This window comes from Canis lupus, chromosome 20 (assembly GCF_011100685.1).
Source record: "Canis lupus familiaris isolate Mischka breed German Shepherd chromosome 20, alternate assembly UU_Cfam_GSD_1.0, whole genome shotgun sequence".
Taxonomy (NCBI): domain Eukaryota; kingdom Metazoa; phylum Chordata; class Mammalia; order Carnivora; family Canidae; genus Canis; species Canis lupus.
The window spans coordinates 14,407,281-14,433,762 of NC_049241.1; the positions used below are offsets into that span (position 1 = coordinate 14,407,281).

At 39.6% G+C, this 26,482-nt stretch overlaps 1 protein-coding gene across 13 annotated transcripts in view; it reads right to left on the bottom strand.

Moving 5' to 3' along the window:
- Nucleotides 1-5,691: 5,691 nt before the first annotated feature.
- CNTN4 (contactin 4) overlaps nucleotides 5,692-26,482 on the bottom strand; it is a 916,127-nt gene continuing 895,336 nt past the window's right edge. For all 13 annotated transcript variants that reach the window (XM_038565823.1, XM_038565822.1, XM_038565816.1 and 10 more), the window contains 9 exons: nucleotides 23,247-23,405; nucleotides 20,465-20,614; nucleotides 18,894-18,964; nucleotides 17,591-17,825; nucleotides 16,994-17,106; nucleotides 16,256-16,442; nucleotides 15,711-15,823; nucleotides 10,212-10,380; nucleotides 5,692-7,510 (listed from right to left, as the gene is read on the bottom strand). In XM_038565823.1, the coding sequence (XP_038421751.1) occupies nucleotides 7,410-7,510; nucleotides 10,212-10,380; nucleotides 15,711-15,823; nucleotides 16,256-16,442; nucleotides 16,994-17,106; nucleotides 17,591-17,825; nucleotides 18,894-18,964; nucleotides 20,465-20,614; nucleotides 23,247-23,405 (1,298 nt within the window). In that variant the 3' untranslated portion in view covers nucleotides 5,692-7,409. The remainder of the gene's footprint in view (nucleotides 7,511-10,211; nucleotides 10,381-15,710; nucleotides 15,824-16,255; nucleotides 16,443-16,993; nucleotides 17,107-17,590; nucleotides 17,826-18,893; nucleotides 18,965-20,464; nucleotides 20,615-23,246; nucleotides 23,406-26,482) is intronic.

Here is a 26,482-nt window from a genome sequence, read left to right on the forward strand (position 1 = left end):
AAAGCAACCAATTAGAGAAATATGTTTAATCAATTAAAACCATTTTTTGGGGGGTACCTGGATGGTGCAGTCGGTTGAGTGTTCAACTCTTGGTTTTGGCTCAGGTCATGATCTCAGGATTGTAAGATCAAGCCTTGTGTTGGGACTCTGTGCTCAGCATGGAGTCGGCTTTAGATTCTCTATCCCTCTCTCTCTGCCCCTCCCTGCCACTTTCTCTCTCAAATCTTTTTTTTTTTTTTTTTTTTTTAATCATTCTATGGGGCAGGAAGGTGGTGGTAAAAAAATTTGTTGTGTTTGACTGAACTTAACCTTGTTACAAGTTGGTTTTGAAAAAAAAAAAATGCGTCCAGAATACTGTTCACACTTAAATGTTCACACATTTTATACCAGTTTCAAATGAATGTGTGTTTCTGTCACCTTCAGTGAACCCTGAAGAGGGAAGCCTTAATCTGATGTCTGTTTTTTCAGTGCCTAGCACAGTGTTCAACACATAGAAAGTGGTCGACATCTTAATTGTTGACAAATAAAAGATGAATGACTGGGCCAATTCAACCTCTCAGTTATTTGGTCTCAGATGTTTGGTTCTAAAGAGTGATAAATGGTACATCAAACACATACATTTTTTTCAACTAGTTCTGTTATAGTTATGTTCTGGGCGACAAGCCCATATTTATAACCCTTCAAAACACTTCTGGAATCCCGCTCCACACCTCAGAGCCATGGATTTTTAGAGATTTGATAACGCATCAGCAAAATCCTGGAATATTGCATGACAAAATAATTATCTCAATGAGGATGAATCCTCCCTGCATAAGGTTGCCAGACTTAGCAAATAAAAATAGATGAAGCCCTGTTAAATCTGAATTTCAGATAAATTTTGCATGGGACATAACTTACACTACAAATTTACTGATTTTCAATCTGAAATCCAAGTTTAACTTGGACTTCCGTATTTTATCTGGTGACTCGGATCTTGCAGGATAGCCTGTGTTGAAAAACAACTCTGGGGCAGCCCCGGTGGCTCAGCAGCTTAGCGCCGCCTTCAGCCTGGGGCGTGATCCTGGACACCTGGGATGGAGTCCCATGTTGGGCTCCCTGCATGGAGCCTGCTTGTGTCTCTGCTTGTGTCTCTCGTGAATAAATAAATAAAATCTTAAAAAAAAGAAAAACAGCTCTGAGAATGTTTGGAGTCCAGTATAAGAATCAAAAAACACTGCTTGCATTAAAAAAAAAAAAAAAAAAAAAGCCAAGCTGGCTGCTTTGGAGCAGAGAAATCACCACACTTGAGCTTGCATATGATGATTCTCTGCAGGAATCCCATACCTGGGATCTTGGCTTAAACTCCCAGTCGCTTTCTAACAGCCGTTGTACAACTTCCCGGAAAGCTTGCCACCTTACTCCCTTCTTGTTGCTTATGGGAACCAAGGTCTGTCTATGCTCCCACCTTCCTATCTATCTACTTATCTACCTAACTAGATAGCTAACATTTGGAACTGGACTTGCCAGAGTCAACCTAACAGCATCTCATTGCTGTTATCCCTTGTCAGCTGTGTGACCTGGGACACACCTCTCAACCTCTAAGTCTTGGTTCCTCTTGTGTCCAGTATGAATAATCAATAGTAATGAAACCACCAGGTTCATTTGCAGAGAGACAGGCATGTACCAGAAGCACAATCAATGTCAGCTATTATCCTCATTGTATTTTTCCATAGTGACAAAGTGCCAGTACTGGTCCCTTGGCTTCCCTACCCACTGTCGGACTCCAAGTCAGGTGACTTCACACTGGCCTGGGGGGGTGGGGTTCATCTCCTTCATTCTGTGGCCCTCGTGGGGTGGCTCTGACTGCCACCATACTCCCCTGTGCTAAAACAGTGCCTGGTGTGCAGAGGGGGGCCACGAGTCCCTTCCTCAATGACCGGCCAGAACCCACTTCAGGGACCTGCTCCCCCTCCAAATGGCTGTGCCCTGATCATCATTCACAACTTTGTCACTTCCCATATCTCAGCCTCACCATTCCCCTCCTACTCACTCAGCATGCTGCTTTCCAGTTATACTTAAGATACTCTCTCCTTACTCCAGCTTGTTCTTTCTCTCCATAAAAACTTATTTCTAGGTGTTGAAATGCACTGAATTAAGAGTTCTAAATTGTAGTCCTGACTTTCTAATCACTTTCTATGATTGATTGGGGCTTGCAGTACCATCTCCTTACCTCTACTTCCTAAATGAAAAAGAAAGAAACCCGGCATCTCCTTCACATCTTAGTGTGAAGAGCACTTTGAAGATTATAAAAACAATTTAAGCTATTACTCTTTGTTAGTTAAAATCCTAAGATACATATTTCATGCTATAATTTGTGCAGTTCATAACAATTGGTAAGAAAATGTAGCAAAAGACCCATTTGCAGCTATTGGGACTATCACGTTGTTACCTGAACCTTGCAGATTGCAAACATTCAGATCTAGTATATGGCTGACCTTTTTAAAAAACAAAACAAAACAAAAACAACAACAAAAAACCCCCAACTTTCCCTCAGTGTGGTCTGTGTTACTGACCATAATTGTTGGTGATAAAGGGTAGAGGATGAGTTTGTTTAAATTGTGAGCTCTCTTGAGTATTGCAGTTTACACTTGAGTCGTGGAACTGGAACATTTAATCTGCATGGGCCATTTAGCATGAGGGGCAATGTGCCTCCTTTTGGACTGACATATGATAATCACACCCTGGCAGGAGGGGAGGGGCTGAGCAAATCACATGAAGTGGCGCCAGAGACTCTTATTAGCGTCAGCGATGGGTGGGGATACAGGCCTGGTGCTTGGGAAGTACAGTCAAGAATCACAAGTAGAATCTAACCCTAAGATGAGCTCTGTCTACTGGGAAGAAGGCACGGACACATTTAAATACCAGGTAATGGAATAATAGACACGTGGGAGTATTGATGAGGCACGCTGAAAGTCAGATGAAAGAGAAGTCAGTACCAGATGGGGAAACTGAGGAAGGCCTTGGTAAAAGCTGGCATCTGAGTAAGGACCCCACTGCCTAACTTCTTTTATAAATATATTAGATATTTTTATTTTATTGTGTTACCTAAATATTTATATTAAGACATGAAAATATTTAAAAAGTGATAATGGACACGTGTGTTGAGTTCAACTCATTCTGGCTATGGGAAGCATCCACATTTTTTGTCTTATTTTTGTGACTATCTCAGTCACTTGAGAAAAAGAAAAATAACTGATCTATAAAATAGTTGCTAATGTTTAGAGAGCTGCGCATTTAGAACTTTACAAACTTTATCCTATATAATAAGTAGAAATTGTCAGAATGCATTCCAGGTGGTCAGACTCCAGAATCCATGTTCTTAGACACTGTATTAAGCTGCCTGTGTAAGGTTCAGGGTCTTTCATTTCAGATGGAGTAATTTTGGGTGTGCCTAGAGATGGATTATAAGTTTACCATTGTAAAAGGCTTGATCCTCACTGTGGTTGGCCAGAGGATAGTTAATTGTAACAACAGGAAAATACAGTCAATTCTACCTGTGTTAACAGAGGAGAATAGTGGCATAGATAATCCAGTAGTGTATAAAAATCACCTGATGGTGATTACATCAAATTACTTGAATACATGACATTTAAGTAGGTAATTATGTACTATTTATGTACTTTTTATAATTCAACACTCAACATTCAACGTTCTTTGCACATACTTTGCAGAAGGGTAAGGGTGGCGGGAGAAACTGAGAAAAGGTTAATCAGGATTGAACATTGCTTCCTGGATGTAAATAACCAAAAATGATGGTAGGAATAACTCAGTCACTCTATCTTCAGATAAAAAGCTGATGGCAGTTTCCATCTCAGAAGCTGGAGGAATTCTGAGCTCACCTGAGATGAAATTTATCATTCATGTCTTCTGCCTCCATGCAAAGATGCTGTTTTGTACATAGGGTGTTTGAGCTCTGTAAAAACTCTGAACACTGAGGAAATCCATTATGTTATGTCTGGCAAAACATAATTTCCTTTTAAACAGTTAAATCACAGGTGGACCAGGTGGATTACATACACAAAAAGAAGGTAAGAGTAAATACTTGAAAATGTTATACATCCAAAGCAAATAGGCCCCTTCCTAGTACTCTTGGTTCAGAATCACTGTCCCAAGTAGTAATATATTACATCTGAGTTTATTATTTGGGATAGCTAAGCATAATAAGTGTGTTGCTTAGATCTTCCTAGTATCTATTATCCCATCTCATGGAAACATCATCTCAAGTTTTCTTTAATAAGCTATCTCTTTGCTCTGAGTGCAGGTTTGGCATGATCAAGGATTATGGGGGCAGAGTAGTATCAAAATCATAAACAAAGGTGATTCATTTCCAAAAAAGCACTTGGAATTGAGTTTCCAAAGTTCCTGCAGTCTGGATTCTTAGGGTAGACTGGTTCTTACTCTCACCAAGACTTATCCTTCATCATTTCCTCAGCTCATGTGATCTAATCTGTGTCATTCCTTTTTGTTTGCTAAATTTAGCCAGAGTTGTTTTCTGTTGCTTGCGACCAGTGAACCCAACCAGCAAACCACCACGGAAGCCAACAAATCAGATATGTGGGTGAAGGTACCTAAGGTGCACTTTCTAAAATACCTTCAGCCCAGTTAGACTCAGCTAATCTGGATCCTCACTTATCAGAAGATGAAGCAGAGAGATAAAAGGGAATTTTCAAAGCATAAAGTTTGAAGCTAGCCTTCTAATGCTTTCCACCACCTAAAAAAAGCAGTGACACATACAGTCTTCTCTGGTTGGGTCATCGTGGCACATAGGCGGGCAACTGATGCAAAATGCTACTTCAAAGACCCCTTCGATTAATTAATCAATGATTATTTATTGCAAGGCACTGTGCTAGGCACTATGGAGGGTACATGGAAGATAAGACCAAAGTCCCTGCCCTCAAGGAGCTTACAATCTAGTTGGGAAGACAAGGCATAAGTACAAATAAAATTAAGTAACAATACAGGAGTTAAGTTAAAATGCAAGATAACAGTACAAGAGATTTCCAAAAGTAGTACCTGGTTAATTACTAAATGAATCGTAATGACAGGCTTGCAGCTAATTCAGAGGAAGGACATCCTAAGGGCTGAAGTGTGGGAAGACTTCACAGACAGCTGGCGCTGGAGCTATCCTAGGACAGTCAGGAACTGGGTGACAAAGAAGAGTGGGGGGGCATGGCAGGAAGGGTCAGCCAGACGCTCAAAAGGCACAGAGGTGAGATCAAAAGCAAGCAGTGTTTAGGGGCCAGTCAGGGCTCAGAGTAGCTGGGTACAAAGTTAGGTTGTTATTAGATTAAGAAGGGCCTTAAATGATCAAGTTTAGATTTTATCCTTTTAGCAATGGTGTTGAGGAAATCTTAAAACAACAGATACAGCCTTAGGTTAAACATACAAAAGACTTAGCTAATCAAGAGGAATTATTAAAGGTTTGATCTTCAGGATATTTATTGGTGGATTTTGACCCTCTGTGCTTCCAAAGAGGATTTGAAATGGTGTCTTCAGGGTTGTCAATTCCAAAGGAATAGCTCTGGGTCATCTAGCTTTGGATCATGGCCAGAGACTTTTGAGACCCTCTATCATCTCAAATTATAACGAGCACAAGGGTGAGCTAACAAATCCCCTGATAGGCAGGCAGGAAAAATGCTCCCAAAAGACAAGTATCTTTACAAATGACAGAATATTTATTAACAATACCTTTAAAAAAAGATTACATATGCTAGATCACTGGTAAATATCATTTACACTGGGGTTGGGGACTACCTGGGGTGTCATTTTTTTCCATTCATTTTATTGTTTTGTTGATTTTTTTTGTGTGTGTAATTTTAAGTTCTGTTTTATTTTAACATAGAAGTAACCATATCAAACTAAGAAAGGAACACAGCTTGAAATACTGACAATATTTTTTCTGGTTACCGCCCTAGTTTTTACACAAGTGGAATCCTGATTATGACTTTATTGGATAAATATAGCTAGAAGGTTGAAAAGTTAACTTATATTATTTTTAAGCAAAAATGACAAATTACAGGCAAATTTGAGCTCTCTGAGAAAGAAGAAAAGGTGGCAGAGTGTTACATGTGAAAATTTTTATAGAAAATTTCATTGCCTTTTATATGCACTGTTCCACAAGTGTCAGCTTACAAAACCTCCCCCATTATAACAAATAGTTCTTTTCATAAGAATATGTTTTTCTGATATTGTCATTTTCCAATGTGTCATTTTAAGACTTAGAAGGTAAAGCTTATAAAGCAACTAAGCTACCTACTGTAAAACAGGATAATCATCAAGATAACATACAGTTATACTAAAGAGCTTTTATAGTGTCATGAAAAAATTCTTCACGGCAACTATTTGCTGAAATAGGAGAAATTTGCCAAATTCCATACATGATTTTGAGTCAAAAGAAGGGTTCTATTATTAAAGACATACACATATATAAAGAAATTATGAATCTATCAACAGAGAATTACCTGTTTAAAAATGTACATTCAAGACAGATACACTTAAAGATAGTAAAATTATCTTTTAGCCTTTGAAAGACTCGGTTGACTATAGTCACTTTTGGTCTATGTTACTACTGGATATGTAACTTGAAATTTAATGTCTAAGATAATGCTACTACAAAGACGATGCTAACTTAGTTGAATGAAAAGAAAGTCTTACTGTACAATGCTAATTTCAGGGATGGGAATATTGCACAAGGTACCTCTTGGGCAGTTAGTTTAGGTTTTGAGTTTGCAGCCATTCCTGAAACCATCTTGAGTTGTGTTGAACAACAAAATTCACAACAGGGTGGGAAAATATATTGTACATGTCAAAAGGACTTGATTCAATGCATTAATCATCCAGTGGGTCATTTACATACAGTAGCCTTGAGTTGCAGACCAAATCTTCAGTGGTTCTGCCACTAAATCCTTGTAAAACTGTACAAGTAACTTGTACTTTATTTACCAAGATGAGTTTCAAACTCTTTCTCTAAAGGAAATAGTCTCAAATAATAATTGTATGATTGTGTTGCCCATAGCATTTTACAGCAGAGGAAAAAATTAATATCTACATTTCATGTTAACTTTAAAAAATTCTATAAAACACTAAATATATAATAAAAATATGCATATAAGGACATATGTAAACTGCTTTGGTAACATCATATTACAGATGTCTTCAGTGCATTGCAGAGTTTCCAAAGAAACTTCAGACAAAGCTAGATTTGCTTTGAGGAAGTACTGTATAATGCCATTCCTAAAGAAGCAAAAAACATTTTTTTTCCAGTAATAAGATGTACTTGAACAACAATATTACTTAGTACTGGGTGTCTTCAAAACAACTAGCTAAATGTTGCTTATATTATAAACAGCAAGTCCTTTAGATAACTTTTGTCATAAACTGGACCTGGCTGTGAGGGAAATCATGATCGTGCTGATGGCTGACAGCGTACATGCATTTGAAGTGGAAGGCCCGGCTCCTCTTGCATAGGCATCTGAAAAGAGAGAATAAATTTACTTGGTATTGCTTCACTCTGGCTATGAGAGAGAGCAAGGCCACAGAGTTTCTGGCAACAACCGAACTGGCTAGATTCTACTGGAAAGAACAATTTCCTAGTGACTTTTTATTTTATTTTATTTTTTTCCTAGTGACTTTTTAATATCAGTTCTATGACTACCTAGCTAGGAGCCTAAGAGTAGGTTATGGGACATCTTTGGACCTACCTCCATTGATGCATTTGCAAAATGAGGATGTCTATATCTAATGTGAGAAGAAACTTCAATATTCCTAATAACTTTACTAATAAATAGTATACCAATGATGCAGCAAAATAAAAGTTGCCGCTCCCTTTTTAACTCTACCTTTACTTTGGGCATAGAGCAAAGGGACACGTGATTCTTGGAAAACCCTTAAACACATCTGGTATTTAACAGATTTACACTATTTAACAGATGAGGAAATTAGGGCCCAGAGAAATATGATAACTTGTCTAAAATCAACCAGTTAGTAAGTAGTTGAATTGGGATTCAAATCATGTCTGTCTAAATATATCCTTTTTTTCCCAACAAAATAATCTCAATCCTTGTAAATAAAACCTTTTCTTATAGGTCTTACATTTTTCATAGTAACAGATTACCAACTGTTATTTGAGATTTCTCTAAGATTCTAAGATCTTTGACCAATAAAATGGACAATCTTTTGAGGGAGAGAACATTTTTCTTTTCAGTTACACCCTTAGCATCTAATATCGATTATATCAATAAAATTGCTTAAGATATGCTTTTGTAATGAATCAAACCAAGAACCACCATTCTAAAAAAAAAAAGTCCTTGTAATGATAAGGAAGCATGAAGTCAGATTTAACAGAGTGAGATAAATTAACCCCTAAACAAACCCCAATCTTGTGTTTTTGTGGCTTGGTGATTACTTCTACATCTTTGGTTCCTACACTGTGGTTCCCTTTGACAGAATATAGAGCCCCTGCTTTAGTAAGGTATAGAATCCAGTTCTTCCCAGTTTTTTCAAAAGACAAAAATGCTGGGGTACCTGGGTGGTTCAGTTGGTTAAGTGACTGACTCCTGATTTCAGCTCAGGTCATGATCTTGGGGTTGTGAGATGGAGCCCTGCTTGGAGCTCTGGGGTGGGATGGAGCCTGCTTAACATTTTCTCTTCCTTTCTTCCTCTCCCCCCCCCCCGCCCTGCCCCCAAAGGACAAAAATGCCTTTAGTGTTTGTGTGGGAAAAAAAAGGTGCAGTAAATATAAACTTCATCTGGAAATTGGCAAATCACTACTGAGTTGGGAGCATGGCTTATAGCTTCAGGGTCCCCAAGAGGTCTTGTCTTATTTGTCAGATGTTAGCACATTCTTATTCAGGGAAAGGTAAAATGACCAATGAACATTTTCTTTTTTTTTTCTTTAATTTTTTATTTATTTATTTATTTATTTATTTATTTATTTATTTATTTATCATTTTCTTTTCTGGCTGGAAGCATCCGAATTTTACAGATACAGTTAAAATTGCTTCGTGGATGCTTTATTGTAACGTGGTATCAGCAAGACATGCTAAACCCTTTCCTTATCTGAAAAATAATGGACACCTAGCAGAGTGTCTGAAAATCAGGATGCTTTGGTGAGAATTTTGCCCATGACTTAAAATATCATGTCTCCACTGATGACTTGAAAATGTGTATCTCCAGCTCCTTATCTCCAGACAGTCAAATTCAAAAGCCAATGAAAATCTACACTTAGATATCTAACTGCAATCTTTTTTTTTTTCATTGCGGTAAAATACACATAACATAAAAGTTACCATTTTAGCTATTTTAAAGTGGACAATTTAGTGGCAGGAAGTATACTATGACATTATTCAACCAGCACCACTATCTAGTTCCAGAACCTTTTCATCACCCCGAGTGGAAACCCACTACCCATTCAGCTGCAACTCATACCACTGGTCAGCCACTACGAGTCACTAAACTGGTTTCTGTCTCTATGGATTTGCTTTTCCTATTTTTTTAATAAATAAAATAATAACAGAATAAAAAAGAGTATGCTGCTGAGATATTTGCAAACATAGTATTTCAAAAACAAGATTGAATATATTTGCTCAAAAAAAGAATATTCTCACATACTGTCCAGTCTTTGTAAACAAAGATAAATAAAATAAATAATAAATAAACCCAGATTTTATAAACAAAATCTTAACTATATAGAGACATGTGTATTTATGTACATGTTACATACACATTCAAAATTAATAGTGTCAAGTTCAAAATATTTTCAGCCACAGACACTGAGTTACATTGTTTGGCTAAAGATAAATTGCTACGGCATTTTAAAGAACCCTTTGCTTTTTTCTCCTGAGTCATGTTTTTAACTATCTAAGCTGTAATTCTGCAGTTATGGTAGATGCAAACCACACATGTCCACATGGGAAAACCTGTGTGATGAATTTGGGGCTGCTTTAATCTTATTTTTGATTGGCAACTGATTAAATTAGTCAAAATTAGTCAAATTGTCTTCTTGTGAAACTGCTTGTTGTTAGCAAACATCAGTTGTCTAATGAAAGGGAATAGTACTTCCCATTATGATAGAGGCCTTTCTTTGTGGGCTTCACCTTGTCCAAGCCCAGACTCCTTGGGAAGACTTCAGAGATACATAAGGCAGGGGGAGGGGAAGAAAAAGACGCTCTTACTTGATATCTTTGGAATTCGAATTTGTTCACTGCTGCTGCCATCTCCTCCGTCACTGAATGGCTTTATTTCTATTATATAATCTTCATCAAAAGGCAAAGAAAGCTCCACTGATGTTTTATTTGTCTCAATGACAGATGTGCTGCTTTGTCTGTTCCATCTGTACAAGACCTGGCAATACAGAAAGAACAGGTGTCACCTGCTATCCTTACAAAGGCCCCAAAGATGGAGCACTCATTTTTTTCTCACCTCTGGGCATCAGCAAAATGTGGGAACACTGAGGTTGTCAGGCTGCCCACACATGCTTGGGAGGCTCATTTATAGTAAAGAGCACATCTGCAGTCACCATTTCATTATGAAGAGAGAGTTTGCAGGACCCCGCAGCATGGGGAGAGGGGCAGTATCAGCCGACCAACACACCGTGTGCCTCACATAATCACTAGAAGGCTCAGGTAACACACCTGGAAAATGAACTCCTCTTGGAGGCCATAGAGAGCTCAGTTACACGTGACGGGCTTTGGCATCAGAATCAACTTGACCACTGTGTGGACTATAGTCCTCTTTATAATCTGAGCTTCACTTTCCTCATCTGTGGATGAGGAAACAATGACGCCCACCTTGTTGGGATATTTTCAAGATTACATAAGGATTGAACGTAAGTGAAGGACTTGCCTCAAAGGAAGCATGTAAGACATAGTATTTATGACAGCTTAAATGGGACAAGAGACAAACATACTTGGCAAAGGTGAGAAGCACAAGGCAGGAATCATGTATTATTATTATTATTATTGTGAATACTTTGGAGAAAGCACATTTCAGCACAGGGAGAGGATCTCAGAAAGGCAAGGGCAGTAACTCCCTTGTCCTCCCTAGGAATCCCTTTCTGAGCCCTGTGGAAAACAGGGGATATTACGTGTCGATCCCTGTCACTCCAGAAGTGTCTGCAGCTTCAACAGTGCCTCTCATGTTTCCCTTCTTGGCCTCTCCTGGATGGGAGTCTGGGTAGGTGGCTCATTTGATGAGGTACCCAACTATGTCTCCTGAAAACATATCCACCTGCCTGGAACTGCCTATTCCGATTGCCATCACCATCAACTCCAATCAGAATCAAAATATAAAAGCCTGGACAAGTGCATCTGCCTTTTAGGATGTAATAACTGTGATGATAACTATTATACAAATACTTTCTGATGGTGACTATGATCTAGGCATCTTATCGACATCACCATGTTTATCTCTCACAACAGCTGGACAACACAGGCATTATTATTCCTTGCCACAGATGAGAAAAACAGAGGCTGGATGATGTCATAGAGCTGGTAAGTGTCAAGTTGAGCCTCAACTCCTACTCACAATCATCCAATACTTCCAGTTTCTCCTGGTAGTGAGAAGCATAGAGTTGGGTAAGATCAGTGGTTCTCAGCCCTGGCTGTGTGACAAAATCACTTGGGGGACATGTAAAATACTGATGCTCTAGTCCAGTGGTTCTCAACAGGGTAGGAGTAGTGGAAGGGCAATTTTGCTCCTCTCCCCCAGGGGGCATTTGGCAATGTCAGCTGACATTTTTGGTTGTCACAACACATGCTACTGTTTAATGGGTGGGGGCCGAGGATGCTGCAAAACATCCTACAACACAGAGGATAGTCCCTACACTGAGCATCATCCAGCTCAAAATGGTGAAAGTAAGGAGGCTCAGAAAGCCTGCTATGGCTCCACTCCAGAGTTAGACTCCACAGAGGTGGGGTTGAAGCTGTGGTACTTAAAAAAAGAGTCTGATGCAATGTTAATGTGGCTGGAAATCCTGGATTAGATCAGGGATCTAACCTGAGTGTGCATCAGAATTGCCTGGGGTGGGCTTGTCAAAACACAGATCACTGGACCCCACCCCAGAGTTTCCGATTTGGTAGATCTGAAGTTAGACCTGAAAATCTCCATTTCGAACAAGTTGTCAGATAATGCCACTGCCTCTGGTTCAGAAGCCACACTTTCAGAACCATAAGATTAGAGCACATATCAAAATTCTGATCTGCTGAAGTTAAAGACATAAGGCCACTCTAGTATTGCAATAAAAACCAAACACATACTCAAATTCATAAAATTCCCTTGAAACAGTATGGATCCCATTTGTTCCCTGGCATTTCATCACCTTAATTTATATCTCTCTAATACAAGGTGGAAAACACAATTTCCTTAAGGTGGAAAGATTCATAAACGTCCCCCTTCCTTCTCCGGAGCATCAGTTGTATCAAACTCGGCATCCCCTCGTTAACGATCAAGCTCAAATAAATCCTCAGGCACATTCAGGAGTGTCAAAGCGTCTCATCACAGCCCTTCAGGAACATGGGCTGGCTGATGGGATGCAAGGGCACATCTGGCTTTGAGGAATAAATTGCTTCTTTGATTTACCTCTGGTCCTTGCCAGAGCACAGAGAATTCAACCAGTTTCAAATATAAATCCAAAAGAAACACTTCCAGGAAAAAGCAGCCCTGTTATCAGCACCGCTTATCAGTCTTGTAATATTAGGGACTGCGTTGGTAAAACCTGTATTTATACCAAAAACTCGGTTCATCTGATTGACTTGAAGGCTGTGCTTGCATTTCATATAATCCAGGGTAGAAGACAGGGAGGAAGAGTGGATTCATGGGAATAATGATAACAGTAGCAAACATTTTTTAGTACTTACTCTGTGTTTGAACACGGTGTGTTCTTTTTTATTTTTAATGACAAGTAAGAGAAATTTAATTTTTTGTTCTTATCACATTAGACAGTATCAACAACCTGAAATTATTTCAGTTATAGTCTATTTGTTAATGTCCAGGTGAAACATCAAAGTGGAGATGTGTCCGAAGTTATCAAAGTTGACAAGTTTTGCCTTGGGAATCAGTAAGAGTCACTGAAATGGAGCCACGGGATTTCTGATTTTCTCATCAGATGTAGATCAATATTTGCAGTGTCCAGACCATCAGGACCCAAAAAGATAGTGAAGTCGCTGCCTACCAAAGGTGTGATTTCCCTGAACTTCAGTGACTCTTTGGGGATGGTCCTTAGAAGCACAGTCTGTGCTTCTGTTCTTGTAGCTACAGTCCCTGGATATTTCTAACTCACTGAGACCCTCCCCCTCCCCTGCCATAATCAAGGCTAACAGTAGGACTCTCAGCTACTTTCCCGCAAACTGCATTTTCTCTGCTACTTTGTCCTTCAGGGGACATCCCTGTACACTACAACAAACAAAATTGAGGTGTTTTTATGTTCTATGTCTGTTCCCACTCTTTGGCTACAGCCATCACAGTGGTCTGGCTTTCAAGACCACCACACCACCAGAGAAAGATGAGACAGGGAGTGGTCTCAGGGTACCTAATTCTGTTATTTTGACCTGTGCTTTGATTCAAACACTATCCATGGAACCTGGCAGAGAACCTCTCCCCACTTCACCAACACAGACATATCCTCTGGAGCTGGAGATGTCCTCCTTATAAGCAATGATAGCTCTGTCACCACCTTCTACCAGGTTATGGGATATGTGGACTCTTTGATGCTGGAGAGCCTCACTGTAGTTTTAGAGGAATCTGCCTGACATCTTCAATCAGGCCACCAAACACTATTATGTTTATGTACTAACACCATTACCTCTTGACGTAGGCACTGTTATTATCCTGATTTCAAAAATGAGGGCACTGAGACTTGAAGATGTTAAACAATTTTCCCAGGGTACCATGAATAGAAAAAGGTAGATTTAGCATTCAAACCCAGGCAGTCTGGGTCAACAGGCTATATTCTTAACTCAGCCTGGTTTGTCCATCATCTGTGTGGGAAAACTGTTTCCCCTCTCTGGTCTCTGTCTTTATGCTTGCAAAATAAGGAGGTTAGAGGGTAAAAAAACAATGGCCTGTGGGTCACATCTGGCTTGCATATTTTAACTATTTGGCTCTTGTAGTGCTTATTTTATTTTATTTTATTTTGAGTTAGATGTCAACATTTAAAACCCTCCAAAAAATTATACTTGAAAAAAATATTGGGTTCTACTGAAAAACTGGAAGATATGGCCCCACTGAAGCCATTGCTTCTTTTGGACAATGAGAAAATCTCTAATTCATCACAGTCCAGTCCCTAATGTTTTCTGTTGTATCACATTGGCATGTGCCCACATTAGGACCTTTGCACATCTCGTTCACTGTGCTTGGAACACTCTTTCCCAGAGAGCTGCCTATCTTTCTCCCTTTTTCATGGTTCAACTGAAATATCTGAGCAAAAGTTCAGAGAAATATGAAGATACAAGAAAATTCCTCCTTTAATGCAGTCCTAAGAGGTTAAGTGACTTACTTAGAGTCACATAGTCAATAGAGGACTAAAATGTGGGTGTCCTATCTCTTAATGCTGTATCCTAGAAGATCCTTCCAGAAGAGTTTGCTCTTTAAAAAAAGGCCCAGTAGGGATGCCTGGATGGTTCAGTGGTTGAGTGTCTGCCTTTGGCTCAGGTCCTGATCCTGGGGTTCTGGGATTGTGTCCCGCATCAGGCTCCCTGCATGGAGCCTGCTTCTCCCTCTCCCTGTATCTCTGCCTCTCTCTCTCTCTCTGTCTCTCATGAATGAATAAATAAAATCTTTAAAAAAAATTATAAAGGCCCAGTAAAAGGTCTGCAGATTAGTTTTTGGGGAATGTTTCTCTGTTGCCATGTGAATTAAAGAAAAGAAAAGGAATCCATGACAGAGAGCATTTTCCTGAATCTTTGTCTAATCATAATACCCAAGGTTCTACCACCAACTATGTGAACTCCCAGTTCCAACTCTGGTTTTATCAACTATTTTCCAACAATCCTGTGCTCTTTAACTGATTCCTGACAGCATTGTCCATCTGCTATTCTCAACATCTCTGTGGAAAAATGCCACAAACCATAGCCTGCAGAATGGTTCTGTTTGGCCTACGTTGCACTGCCTCAAATGTTGCTTAAAAGTAAAATAAAACAAGATATTAACAGCTGCTTTTAATTGTGGTACCAAGGTTATACACATTTTCTTTTCTAGCTCTTTAAATTCAGGCTAATTCTCTGGGATCAGGCCAATGAATCTTCTAAAACTTTCTTGCTCCTTTTTCTCTATAAAAATCTCTCTAGCTCTAGAAACATGAACAAAAATAATTAACCATTAGTAATATTGTTGATTAAAAAAAAGACAACCAGCATAAGCACAAAACAAAGCTGACAGGAGAAATGGTAAAAAAAAAAAAATGTGGTTTTGTGAGTTTTTGAAGACACAACCACAGGTTTTCCAACAATTTCTGATTGGCTCTGCCTGATTTCAAAGTTTAGGCAATTTTCTACATCCAGCCTATTACCACAAACTATTTATAAAACTCAGAGCACACTCTCTGGGGACATAGAGGCCTAGAGGGGTTGCAGGACGTCATCAGGGAAAGTGAGAACATAGTTCATATGATTTCCTGAGAAGAGACTGTTCTCACTAACAGCAGGATTAGGGACCTCTGCAAAAAAGAAATTACCCACTTTGTATCCTTTTACTTCCGACTCATTATCTAGGGCCTTCACTTGATCCCAATTCAGGATAATTTTGGAGTCCGATGAATTCCATATGATGTTTCCGGGGGGTTGACTTGGTGCTATAAAAAAATTAAGATATACGAAGTCACAGATTATTAAGTCTCAATGGATTCTGAGGAATATCTCCTTACTAGAATTCAAGAGTGGAGGCAATTTAATGGGCTATTGCACTAATATGTGTCTTCAAGGTCACTAAAATCTGACGAGATACAGCATTGCAAATGGAAAAAGATTCAGTTGGTCGCCTAACATTTATATCTAAAAGAAGTAGCCCTTCCCGGTGAGGAGAAAAACATTTATCTTTCTGTCCTCTGGAGCAATGAATTTTGCATGGTATTCGGAAAGGTTCAGTTAAAATACTAAGGTAAATTTGAATCCACATAATGATACCAATTAGTATGCAAATGATCGCTGGGAGGTGGGGATGAGGAAATGAACCGGGGATATGTCTGATGAATCCCTAAAATATTTCTGAGCAAGGATGTTCTTACGTGGCTTTCTGGTTGTCACATTGACCGTTGCACTGGACGGGCCTGTCCCCGCAGTATTATATGCCTTGACAGCTAAATGATACAGCGCGCTGCCTTTTAAATTGGTGATTTTTGTTGATGTCTGATTTCCAATTGTTCGTATTTTTCTAGCATTTTCTTCCTTGTCATCATGTCTCCAGTATTTAACCTGAGAAAATAAAAAGGAAAACCTTGGAAATTATACCTATTGGGGATATTTCCAATGTCATTAGCTGATTTATTTTAAAAAATGCAGATTTTTTCATGGAATTAATTTTTTATACCCACTCATAAGTGGAGCCAAGGGCTTGGTATGCTCTGAGAACTTATCCACAATATGAAGGAAAAGGATGTTCTTAGCTTCATAGTGAGATGGAAAATTGGCACAACCATTGTTAGCTATTTCTCACTTGTCCCCCACATTTATTTTGAGCCCAAGTGATACTGCGTGTGTCAAAAGTCAAAGCTCCTTTTGCTAACCACTGATAAATGCTCAGACCTGCATATATTTTGAAAAACATTTCTCGAGAGTAACAGAGAAAGGGTGATCTCATAGTGGAATGTTAGTGCTTCAATTAATGTCTACTAGAAGCCATTGTTCTCTGAAAGACATGCCTCTAACTGGGAATCTGAATCTTTTTCTTAATAGAGTGTGCCTTGAAGGTCTCGGTGAGGGGTAGACCTTTCCCAGACCCATTATTGTCCATATCTCTTGTTTACCTCATAGCCTTGTATCCGTCCTCTATTCTTCTCCATGGGGGAGGCCCAGAAAACTTCGATATCTGTGGCAGACAGACTTCTGGCAAAGATGCTGGCTGGTGGTTTGGTGGGTTCTACAGATGAGTATAGAAAAAGTAATTATTCTATCAGGTGCATCAGGATAGGCTTCTAGATACTGGTATTATAAGGAGCAAATAATCCATGGTTATATAACAGCCCTTAGTGATTATGACCCTAACCATCATTTTATAGAGGAGTCATGGTTAATAGCTGGAAGGGAGTGGAGATAGAGAAGTTAAAGACAAAGTGTTTGGCTACTAAATTTGGGGGTAGGTGGAAAGGAAGTAATCCAGGACCGCTTAAATTTAAGCACCAAGTTTTTATAGCTAGCAATTTCATTCGTATGCATCCTTCTTAATTAGCATTTGTCATAGGTGAGAGTCCTAGTTACTGGATTATGGAAATAAGAGCATAAGAGCAAAAGAAAGCTAACTGGCTTGACTAAAAGTCAGGAGAGTCGAGTGACAGTTCAATCTTAAAATCATGAATATCTCCAAACTGAACAAATATCAAATGTATAGGCAGAATAAATCATACCTTCTTCTGCAGAATAGACTACTGTGGTAGGACTGAATGGGCCTTCTCCTTTATTGTTGAAGACGCCCACTTTAACCTCAAAGGGAGAGAAGGGGCGCACGCTCTCATTCCTGAACACATATCTGGAAGCATCAGCTGATGCCAGCACTGTCAGCATCCAGATCATTTTGCCATAGGGCCGGAAGGCCACCACATAGCCAAAGCCTCTGCCATTCTGTAATTCCTCAGGGACCGTCTGGGAAAGAAGGGAGATAGTCTTCAGAAACCACAGCAGTTTGATTCAAATGCTAAAATTGTTTTATTTCACCCTACCACCCAACATTCTTATATGCATTCTTCCCCACCTATCTTACTTTGGGTTTTCTCGAAAGACTAAGGTTTGGGGCTTGCCATCAGTCTACGTTAGCTATGGATGAGGCACTGAAGTAGGGTTAAACAAAGAAAGAAACAAAACCCAATGAAAATCTGCAGTGGAGAGCATGGCTTCTTGATGTGGGAGACCCAGCTCTGAAGTTCTCAAAAATGACTATGAAATTCACTGGATAGCCGATCTAGAAACCAAAAATGCAACACGTACCATCCAATATGAATTTTTCCCTAGTGCCAAACAGACAAAAGATCTCATTGAAGAAGACCATCTTGACTCAGGCAAGATCTTTCCCCTCAGAACTGAGGAGTTAAGCTGGAAGGGGGTAATTTCTCTCACTGCTGGGGCTTTAGTTAAATAAGATTTTAACTTCAAGAACTACTGTCTGAAATCTTTCAAAAGCATTAAGAACCCTTTTTAAAACTCTAATCTCCTCTTTCAAAATCAACTTTTAATAAATTGGTGACTAACCTACCTCTAAGTTTTTTTTTTTTTTAAATACCTCATAGAAGAAGGCTCTAGAAGCAAAGCCAATTGCCAGGAAATTGTGCTGGCACACTGAATCTACTGCTGGCAGAGGTTTTAAATCAATTGGCTATGCATCAATTCAGGAAGAAATGAAAACTGGTTTTCTTTGAACCAGTCTTCATGGATATATGTATATGTATATACATATATATTTATGTTTTCTTGTGTTGTCTTCCATTTCATGATTGTTTTTTCTGTGATGAGTCAAATTAAAACCTAATTCAACAATTGATGGGCAAGCACCATCTTTTCTTGCTACCTATTAACTATGTGACAAGGGAGTATTTGCACTCAAATTTTAGCTCTTAAAAACACAGTAGAAAACTTCTCAGATTTGTTTAACATAGAGGGAAAAAAATAAAATAGCCCAGACTAATATATGTTCCTTTTGTTCCATGATTCATTTACCTCCCAAGTTATAACCAGTTCAGATTTGCTGCCTCCACCACCACTGACGTTAGCTGGGGTCACTTCGGGGACTGTGCAGAAACAAAAAACAAGTCATGTCAGGTGGTAAAAGCAAATGAGGGGCAGGAAGGTTGTCTGGCTAAAGTGACTCACTTTAAACAAATACGCTGATAAACATATCTTGTCTTTTGAGGTCAGAAACAGTGTGGTCATGGGGCCCAAAGAGTCGGCTTACAGAAGTGAAATGTAGCAAGGAAATTGCTATTAGTTACCTGATTCCCATTCAACAAGGTACACAAGGTATGTGACAAGTCTGCCCAATTGTTGAGCTCCATCCCTAGAGGCCGAAGTTCAGTGGTTTGAAAGGACTGAAGTTCTGGTTCTAATGCTTGGATAGGCGTTTATTAACCATGCGGTGGTACACAAAAGACAGGACAATACACACTCTGCCCGTGCAGAGTTTACAATCTTGTTGAAGGCAGAGAGCACATGCAGAACAATTACAGAGGAATGTTGACAATAAACAACAATACGGTGCAGACAGAATGAAGTGCGGTGGCGTTCTGAAGTAGCAGGCTGCTCAGAGTAGGGTTGGGCTAATGGCTTCTCGGAGGAAGGTGAGTTTTGAGCTGGGTGCTGAAGGAAGTGGTGGACATAGGTTGACCCCTGGCTCACTGTGCTTAACCTCTTTGATCCCCAGATTTCTCTGTAAAAGAGGGGAGATTATGCTAGCTTCCTTCTCAGGACTGCTGAGAGGAATCAATTAAATGACAGTTTTGGAGGGGGAAAAGAAAGAATGGGGATTAGCGACGTGATCATCATGTAAATGGAAAACTCCAGACAGAATTTAAAAATTGGTGACTGGGTGTGTTCCCTCGGTTAGAGATAATGAAATCAATCTAGAGGGTTTCTGTCCAAGAGTAGGGTCAGAGTTCCCTTCTGCTTAGGAACCTTCAACAAACATCGGGCCCTATTACAGCTGGGGACTCTACAGAGCCCCACACGTAATGTAGGCCTCCCATTGCACAAGAGAAGGAAATGTACAACTGACATAGGTGCAGGTTTTCTCTCCCTGTGCTCATGCAAGCTGTGAACACAGAGGGTCCTGCTAAATTGCTGACTGGGCTTGTATGAATTAGCAGGATGTTCTGCATTTTAGCTTCTGGGCATGGTTGATACTCTAAGAAAATCTTACTGAACATTTCTGAAGAATTGATTATTTGTGACGAGTGATTTCTGTGTGTTGATTTCATTTGAAATGTGGGTGTGCGTATTAAAAAAATAATTCCTGGTTGGAGAATCTTGGTGACAAATGAACCAACAAAGAAAGTGCTGGTGTTTGAAAGACGAAGCACACGGTGTCTCTCTTTGTACAAGGTGACCCAGGGAAGAGTGAGAACTGAACTAAGCTGAGCATCTACTGGCCTGATTTCTGATCATTATAACTATTCAAGGGGCAGGGGGTGCTGATGCAGAGCTTCATTAGGGCTTAAAGTAGGAAGAATTCAAAGCCTTTTCCTGAGAAATAATAGCCACCAGCACAGACTCTCTGTGTCCTGGCTGCTACTCACGAGCCTCTTCTGTCCTCCTTTTCTCTGAGGGCCGGCTGGGTTCCCCAATCCCAATCACGTTGGCAGCAACTGTGCGAAATTCATACTCAACCCACGGGTTCAAACCCACAACGGTCGCTGTGAATGTCTTCCCATCAATCAGTTCTGGGACTGAAAGACATCAGAAGGTGGGGATGTTTTACAGGATTCCATGTTAAGCAGATAGGAACTTCCATCCATCACCATCACCATTACGGTGTGCAGGGCACTGTAGGTGGCCTGAGAGTAGTTGCACAACAGCTGTTACAGGGAAGCAATCCCAGAACTCCCTTTGCTAAACTAACAAGTTTCTAATCAGGTATGAGACGATGACATTAGGGTCTTCAAGGCCTCAAAGCACTTGACTGTAATCATTACTGCTATCACCTGATACATTTTTCAGCATTTATTGCACAGTGTTGGGCACACTGATTTTTTTTTAAAAGATTTTATTTATTCATGAGAGACACAGGGAGAGAGAGAGGAAGAGACACAGGCAGAGGGAGAAGCAGGCTCCATGCAGGGAGGCCGATGTGGGACTCAATTCTGGGTCTCCAGGATCATGCCCAGGGCTGAAGCCTGCGCTAAATTGCTGAGCCACCCAGGCTGCCCCACACTGATTAATTTTTACAACTATTCTATGAGTAAATTAAAATTACTTTGTTTTTATTGATGAGGAAAATGGGCCTTATAAAGGTTAAGTTACTAACCCAAGATTGCACTGGATCTGCATCTTCGTCAAACTGTGTGGTCCAAGTTCTATAACTCATCATAATGAAGTTAACAATATTACAAAGCTATACTACTACTGACAGTGAACTCTACTAACATATCTCAAGAAAGAATCTGAAAACATAAAAGGAAAGGCCATGGAGAACACAAAAAAGGGAGTCAGAGAAGTAGAATTTGACAGTATCCACCCAGCAGTATTTGGAGAAGGGCTCCTTGCCAAGAGGACATGGCCCACTATTTGGTGCCATAAGCGAAGAAGCTGTGGACATTGCCTCTATGCTCACTGAACAACTTTTTATTTTTTATTTTTATTTTTTTATTTTTTTCTGAACAACTTTTTAAACCAGTTATCATAAAGATTCTCCATGCAATGGGTGCCTACCTCTACCTCAGTCAGTAGAGCATGCAACTGTTGATCTCAGGGTTGTAAGTTCAAGCCCCATATTGGGCTAGAGCTTACTAAAAAAAAAAACAAAACAAAACAATTAAAAATAAAGTAGCCCCATAGTGGGCTGGAGCTTACTAAAAAAAAATAATAACAAATAAAAATAAAGTAAAAATAAATATTTCCTACGTAGCCCAGAACTCTGAAAGGGAGATCAACTTTGACAAAGCTGAGGCCATCATACAGGTGACTAGGGTTCAGTGGCTGCCAGCCTCCCTAGGCCACAACTAACACAGTCCTAACTTCCAAAGGTAAAGAGTGTGGGGCTTTGGAGTCAGACCATCTGTATTCTAAACCCAAATCCATGCTTAGTAGCCCAATGACCTTGGGCACGTTACTTAATCTTTCCATGCCTTGGTTTCCCTACCAAACATTGAGGTTAATAACAATATCTATTCATAGTACTGTTGAGAAAATCCAAAAAAAGGACTTAGCAGAACATATAGCACATATCAAGGGCTCAGCAAATTCTAGTAATTTTTTAAAAAAGATTTTATTTATTCATTCATGAGAGACAGAGAGAGAGAGAGAGGCAGAGATATAGAGGGAGAAGCAGACTTCCTGTGGGGAGCCCGATGTGGGACTCGATCTCAGGACCCTGGGATCACGACCTGAGTCAGAGACAGATGCTCAATCTCTGAGCCACCCAGGTGTCCCTCCTTTCGTTCATTATATTTATGTAGTACTTCCTGTTTTTAAAAAAGTTTCACAATCGTTTCTCTTTGGGTCATAAACAATTCTTATCATGCCCATTTAACAGCCGAGGAAAACGCAACTGTATAGCGATCTACCAAGTAGCAGAGTCAGGACTGCATGATCCCCTAACTTCCAGCTTTTTCCTATCTTTCCTTCCTAAGCACTCTTGTGACTCAGAAGAAAGTCAGAGATTGAACTGGAAACACAGAAACCCATTTCTGAGGTTGGATAAACTGATGTGAAAAACAAACGAGGTTGTTAAAATCAGTATGATTCACCTGAGTTGCGCAGAACTAGGCCTATCGCTCCATGTATTTCTACCTCAAAACATCAAGATATGGCCATCTCACATAGTTTTTAATATAACAAAATCTCATGCCTCTTCATTTCCAAACTCAACCATCTAAAAAAAAAATGGATAGCAAGTCAAGAGGCTCCAGGCAGTCCTTAGTTATTGATTTCTTGAGAGCAGTAAATAAACTTTATAAAGGCTATGTAGACTAGTATAATTCTTTGCTTCTCAAAGTGTATCATCAGTAATACACAGATAATTTTAGGTAATATGCAGATTGATGCATTTTATTTTTACAACTAATGTGTTTTAATATATATGTTAAGAAAAAAATATAACCAACATACAGACCTAGCATTTCATAAGACATTATTGTTTAGGACAAGTTAAAAAACAAACATGTGTTGAGATAAAGAAAACTATTAAAGAAATGATGGTACCGTTGACTGAGGCTTAGGAAATACTGCCATAATGTATCATTCATAGCTGTATCTGATGGGAATCTAGCTGGCCCTTGGTTTCTACCACAGTGCTTTGTCCACTATGCTGACTTTCAGAAGCCCCTGTGAGACACTACCCGCAGGCATCCAGTATGGTACCTGTATTGACTGCTTGCCAGCCCACGGAGAACGGAGTCCTGGCTTGAATAACATACATGGTGATGGGGCTGTGGTTGTCAGGTCCGGGTCTCCAGGAGAGCTGAGCGGTAGTATCTGTAATTTCATCTATGGTCACACCCTCTGGGGGTCCTGGAGGGCCTGTGAATGAGCAAGACCCTCAGAAATGGAGCAGTGTGTTCACATGTCCAAGCAAGTGATTGCTTTATTGAATGCAATGCTGATCCATTCAACCATTTATTCACCCATTCACAGATTCATCATTTGTCAATTCCTTTTTGGATACCTATTGGGTGCCCAGAATTATTCTAGGTTTTGAAACTACAGAGATGAATGAGACATGGACACTTCTTTCTAGGGGCTCTCTATGTAATTAGAAAAAAAATAGGTAAACAAAGCATTAAAATAGAATATTGGTTCCAAATGCTAGGAGAGAATATTGGGGTATCACAAAAGCCCACATTCACCATATTTACAGGTTTCTGGTATAAGTCAGGCAGTGTTATCTATGGATAGAAAAGGGATAAATGGAGATGAAAGCCTTTTAGAAATGGTCATTTCTACCGTTTAGAACGTGGATTTGATCAGAACTGGCATGAGAACATTGGTGGTCACAATGCTGCTCCATACATTCCTGCTACACTGTAACTACCAACCTCATGCCTGCCCCATGTCATAGGCAAACACACACTTGTACACAAGGGAGCTTCTGTGAAAATGGCCAGTGCTCAAGAGTCACAGGATTGTCGCTTCTCCAACTTCAACTTCAGAACTAGGCTAGAGTCTAAAGACCCTCATTTGCAGTTTCTATAAGTCATACCTGTATTTTTCTACTTTCTGATGTTCACTGTTTCTGCCCATGTATTTAAATCATTGAAATAAGAGGAAATCAGTTTTAAATGAAGGTTTGGAAATCATAAATAGAAGATGGAAAGCAGTAGGTTAACAACATAGAAAGACAACCCAAGCAAAGCCCCAAAGCTGTCTTAGATTCCAACAGGAAAAGCTCTTACCAGGCAGTTAAATGCACTTGCAGCAAACCACAACTGACCATTTCAGGAGGGAAGGTGGTTGGTGAAGGAGACATGATGACAAACTTCATGTCCCTGAGACAGGAATAAGGAGATAGTCCTAGGAGGACTTTGCTGAGCCCCACATAGCAGGCAAGTGTACTGCTATGTACTACTGGGCCATGTTGCTGGTCAGGGAAGAAAGAGACATCTAGCAGACTGGTGAAAAGTTAATTGTAATTTCCTAAAGTAAGACTTTGTTCTGAGATTCACTCCTGTACCCTTCATAGGATGCCCTAAATTTCTCTTTCTTTTTTTAAAAAATCATTTTTATATACCCACAGGTGAAACTAAATTTATCTTCTCCCTCCTACTCCTGAATGAAAGGTCTGGAAATCTGTATGCTGAAATTGATTAATTTTCCATGGTGACATTTCAGCATGCCAGTCTAATGCCACCTGGATAGAGCCGAGGCAAACTTTAGTCTTTGCAACCCCGATTAATCAGATAAAGTCTAGAAGACTGCATCATCTTCTTTTTTCTCACTAGCCTTCTCACCCTAGATTCCCACCCCCAACCCTCATATGGATGCTCTTTCAATGGTCAAAGTACAAGTAGAAAAATGTTCCCCTCCAAACTCCTCAATGAATTATATAGATAGGAAGTATCTGAGCCCACTGTTAGCAGCCAAGTAAAGGAAAATGAAGGAGTGGTATGAATTTGGCCACTGGAGGTAAAATGCTACTTTCACAACTTTGTTTGCTCTGTATGCTCCTGCCAGCCACCACACCAGTGTATAGATATGACCTCACAGAATGTTTACCAACTTTGTCTTGGGGAAGTTGGGTCCCTCTTTCAAAATGAGATAATGAGCCAATGTTTGTCCTCTAAACAAAATGTTCACATGGTCAGGGCTCACAGATGTTTTTGTCAAGGCAATAGAAGAGAGAATGTTGGTGTGAGACCAGTGCCTCTGTTTCTCTCCCTGTGAAGAAGGGCCTTTCCATCTGCCATTAGCATGCTATTGACTAAATAAAGTAGAGATCAAGGAAGCTGGAGCCAACACTCAAAGCTTTACCAGTTTCCAATACAAAAATCTCTTACAGGGCAGTGAAATACATTTCTGCGTCCTCTCTGTAATATGCAGAAAAGCTGCAAGGGCAGAGTCAGAGGAAATAAAACGAAAGATTATGGTTTAAAATGGCATATTAATTTATTGGCCTTATTAACTGATTAGACTAGATTTTCTTTTAGACAGAGTTTGTAAATTCCTCTTGGTATTTAATGTTATTTTCTGTGAAATGAAGTATACAATATCATTTAAGAACTTCAAGTATTACTGATTTAAATATTTATTAGTCTAATTTATTGGTGTTTAAACTGCTGATCTGAACATTATCCTAATTAAATAGAGGATAAATTTTCAGCAACAGAATTCTTTTGTCCCCAGGGGGAGAACAGACCAGCTCTCATGTATTTTAAAATGGAAATAAACATGTTTCCTTAAGTTATTCAATGGGTAGCTCAACCCAGGTTGAACGTTTTTTTTTTTCTCTTATCTGGCTCTTATCTGTACTATTACTGAAAGGTTTTTGTAGGCAATTTAAAGGGAAACGAAAGCAGATGGGATGGAAAAACTATTTTTCTTTAACTTCTCTTGACTATGAGTTTAAGTTGCTAACTCCCACACATCTCCTCCTTCAGGTTATGCCTAGAGGGCACAGCAACACTTACGTTGCTTCCAATAATACCTTGTTCTCCCTGAACTCAGATTCACCCTGCCTCCATACCTAATTTCCCTTGGAGTTCTGTATTCTTGCACTCAAGGTTCTGCTGGCTGAAGACTCCTAGACACCAATGGTTAGGGTTCAGATGAAGGAGGTGCTGGCCAAGAGATTATTTTGATGTTCTGATTTGGCTTCACTTTTAACACTCAGAAAAGCCCCAAGCATACATCAGTTTGATTCTGGTACATACACTGGTCCCTGAAGGTTTTAATTTCAATAGAAAAATAGTTTTCAAACTCCATTTACTGTTGCTTTATAAATTGACTTCATGGGGCTCAGCCAGGGCCTCTGTAGCCATTAGGTTGAAGTTAGACCATGTTAGTAGGACTCAAGAAAAATCTCACAAATGTCAGTCTGTACATCAACTGCCAGCTTATTTACTACCTCCTAGGCAGTCAGGAAGTGTTTCCCTCTAAAGCCA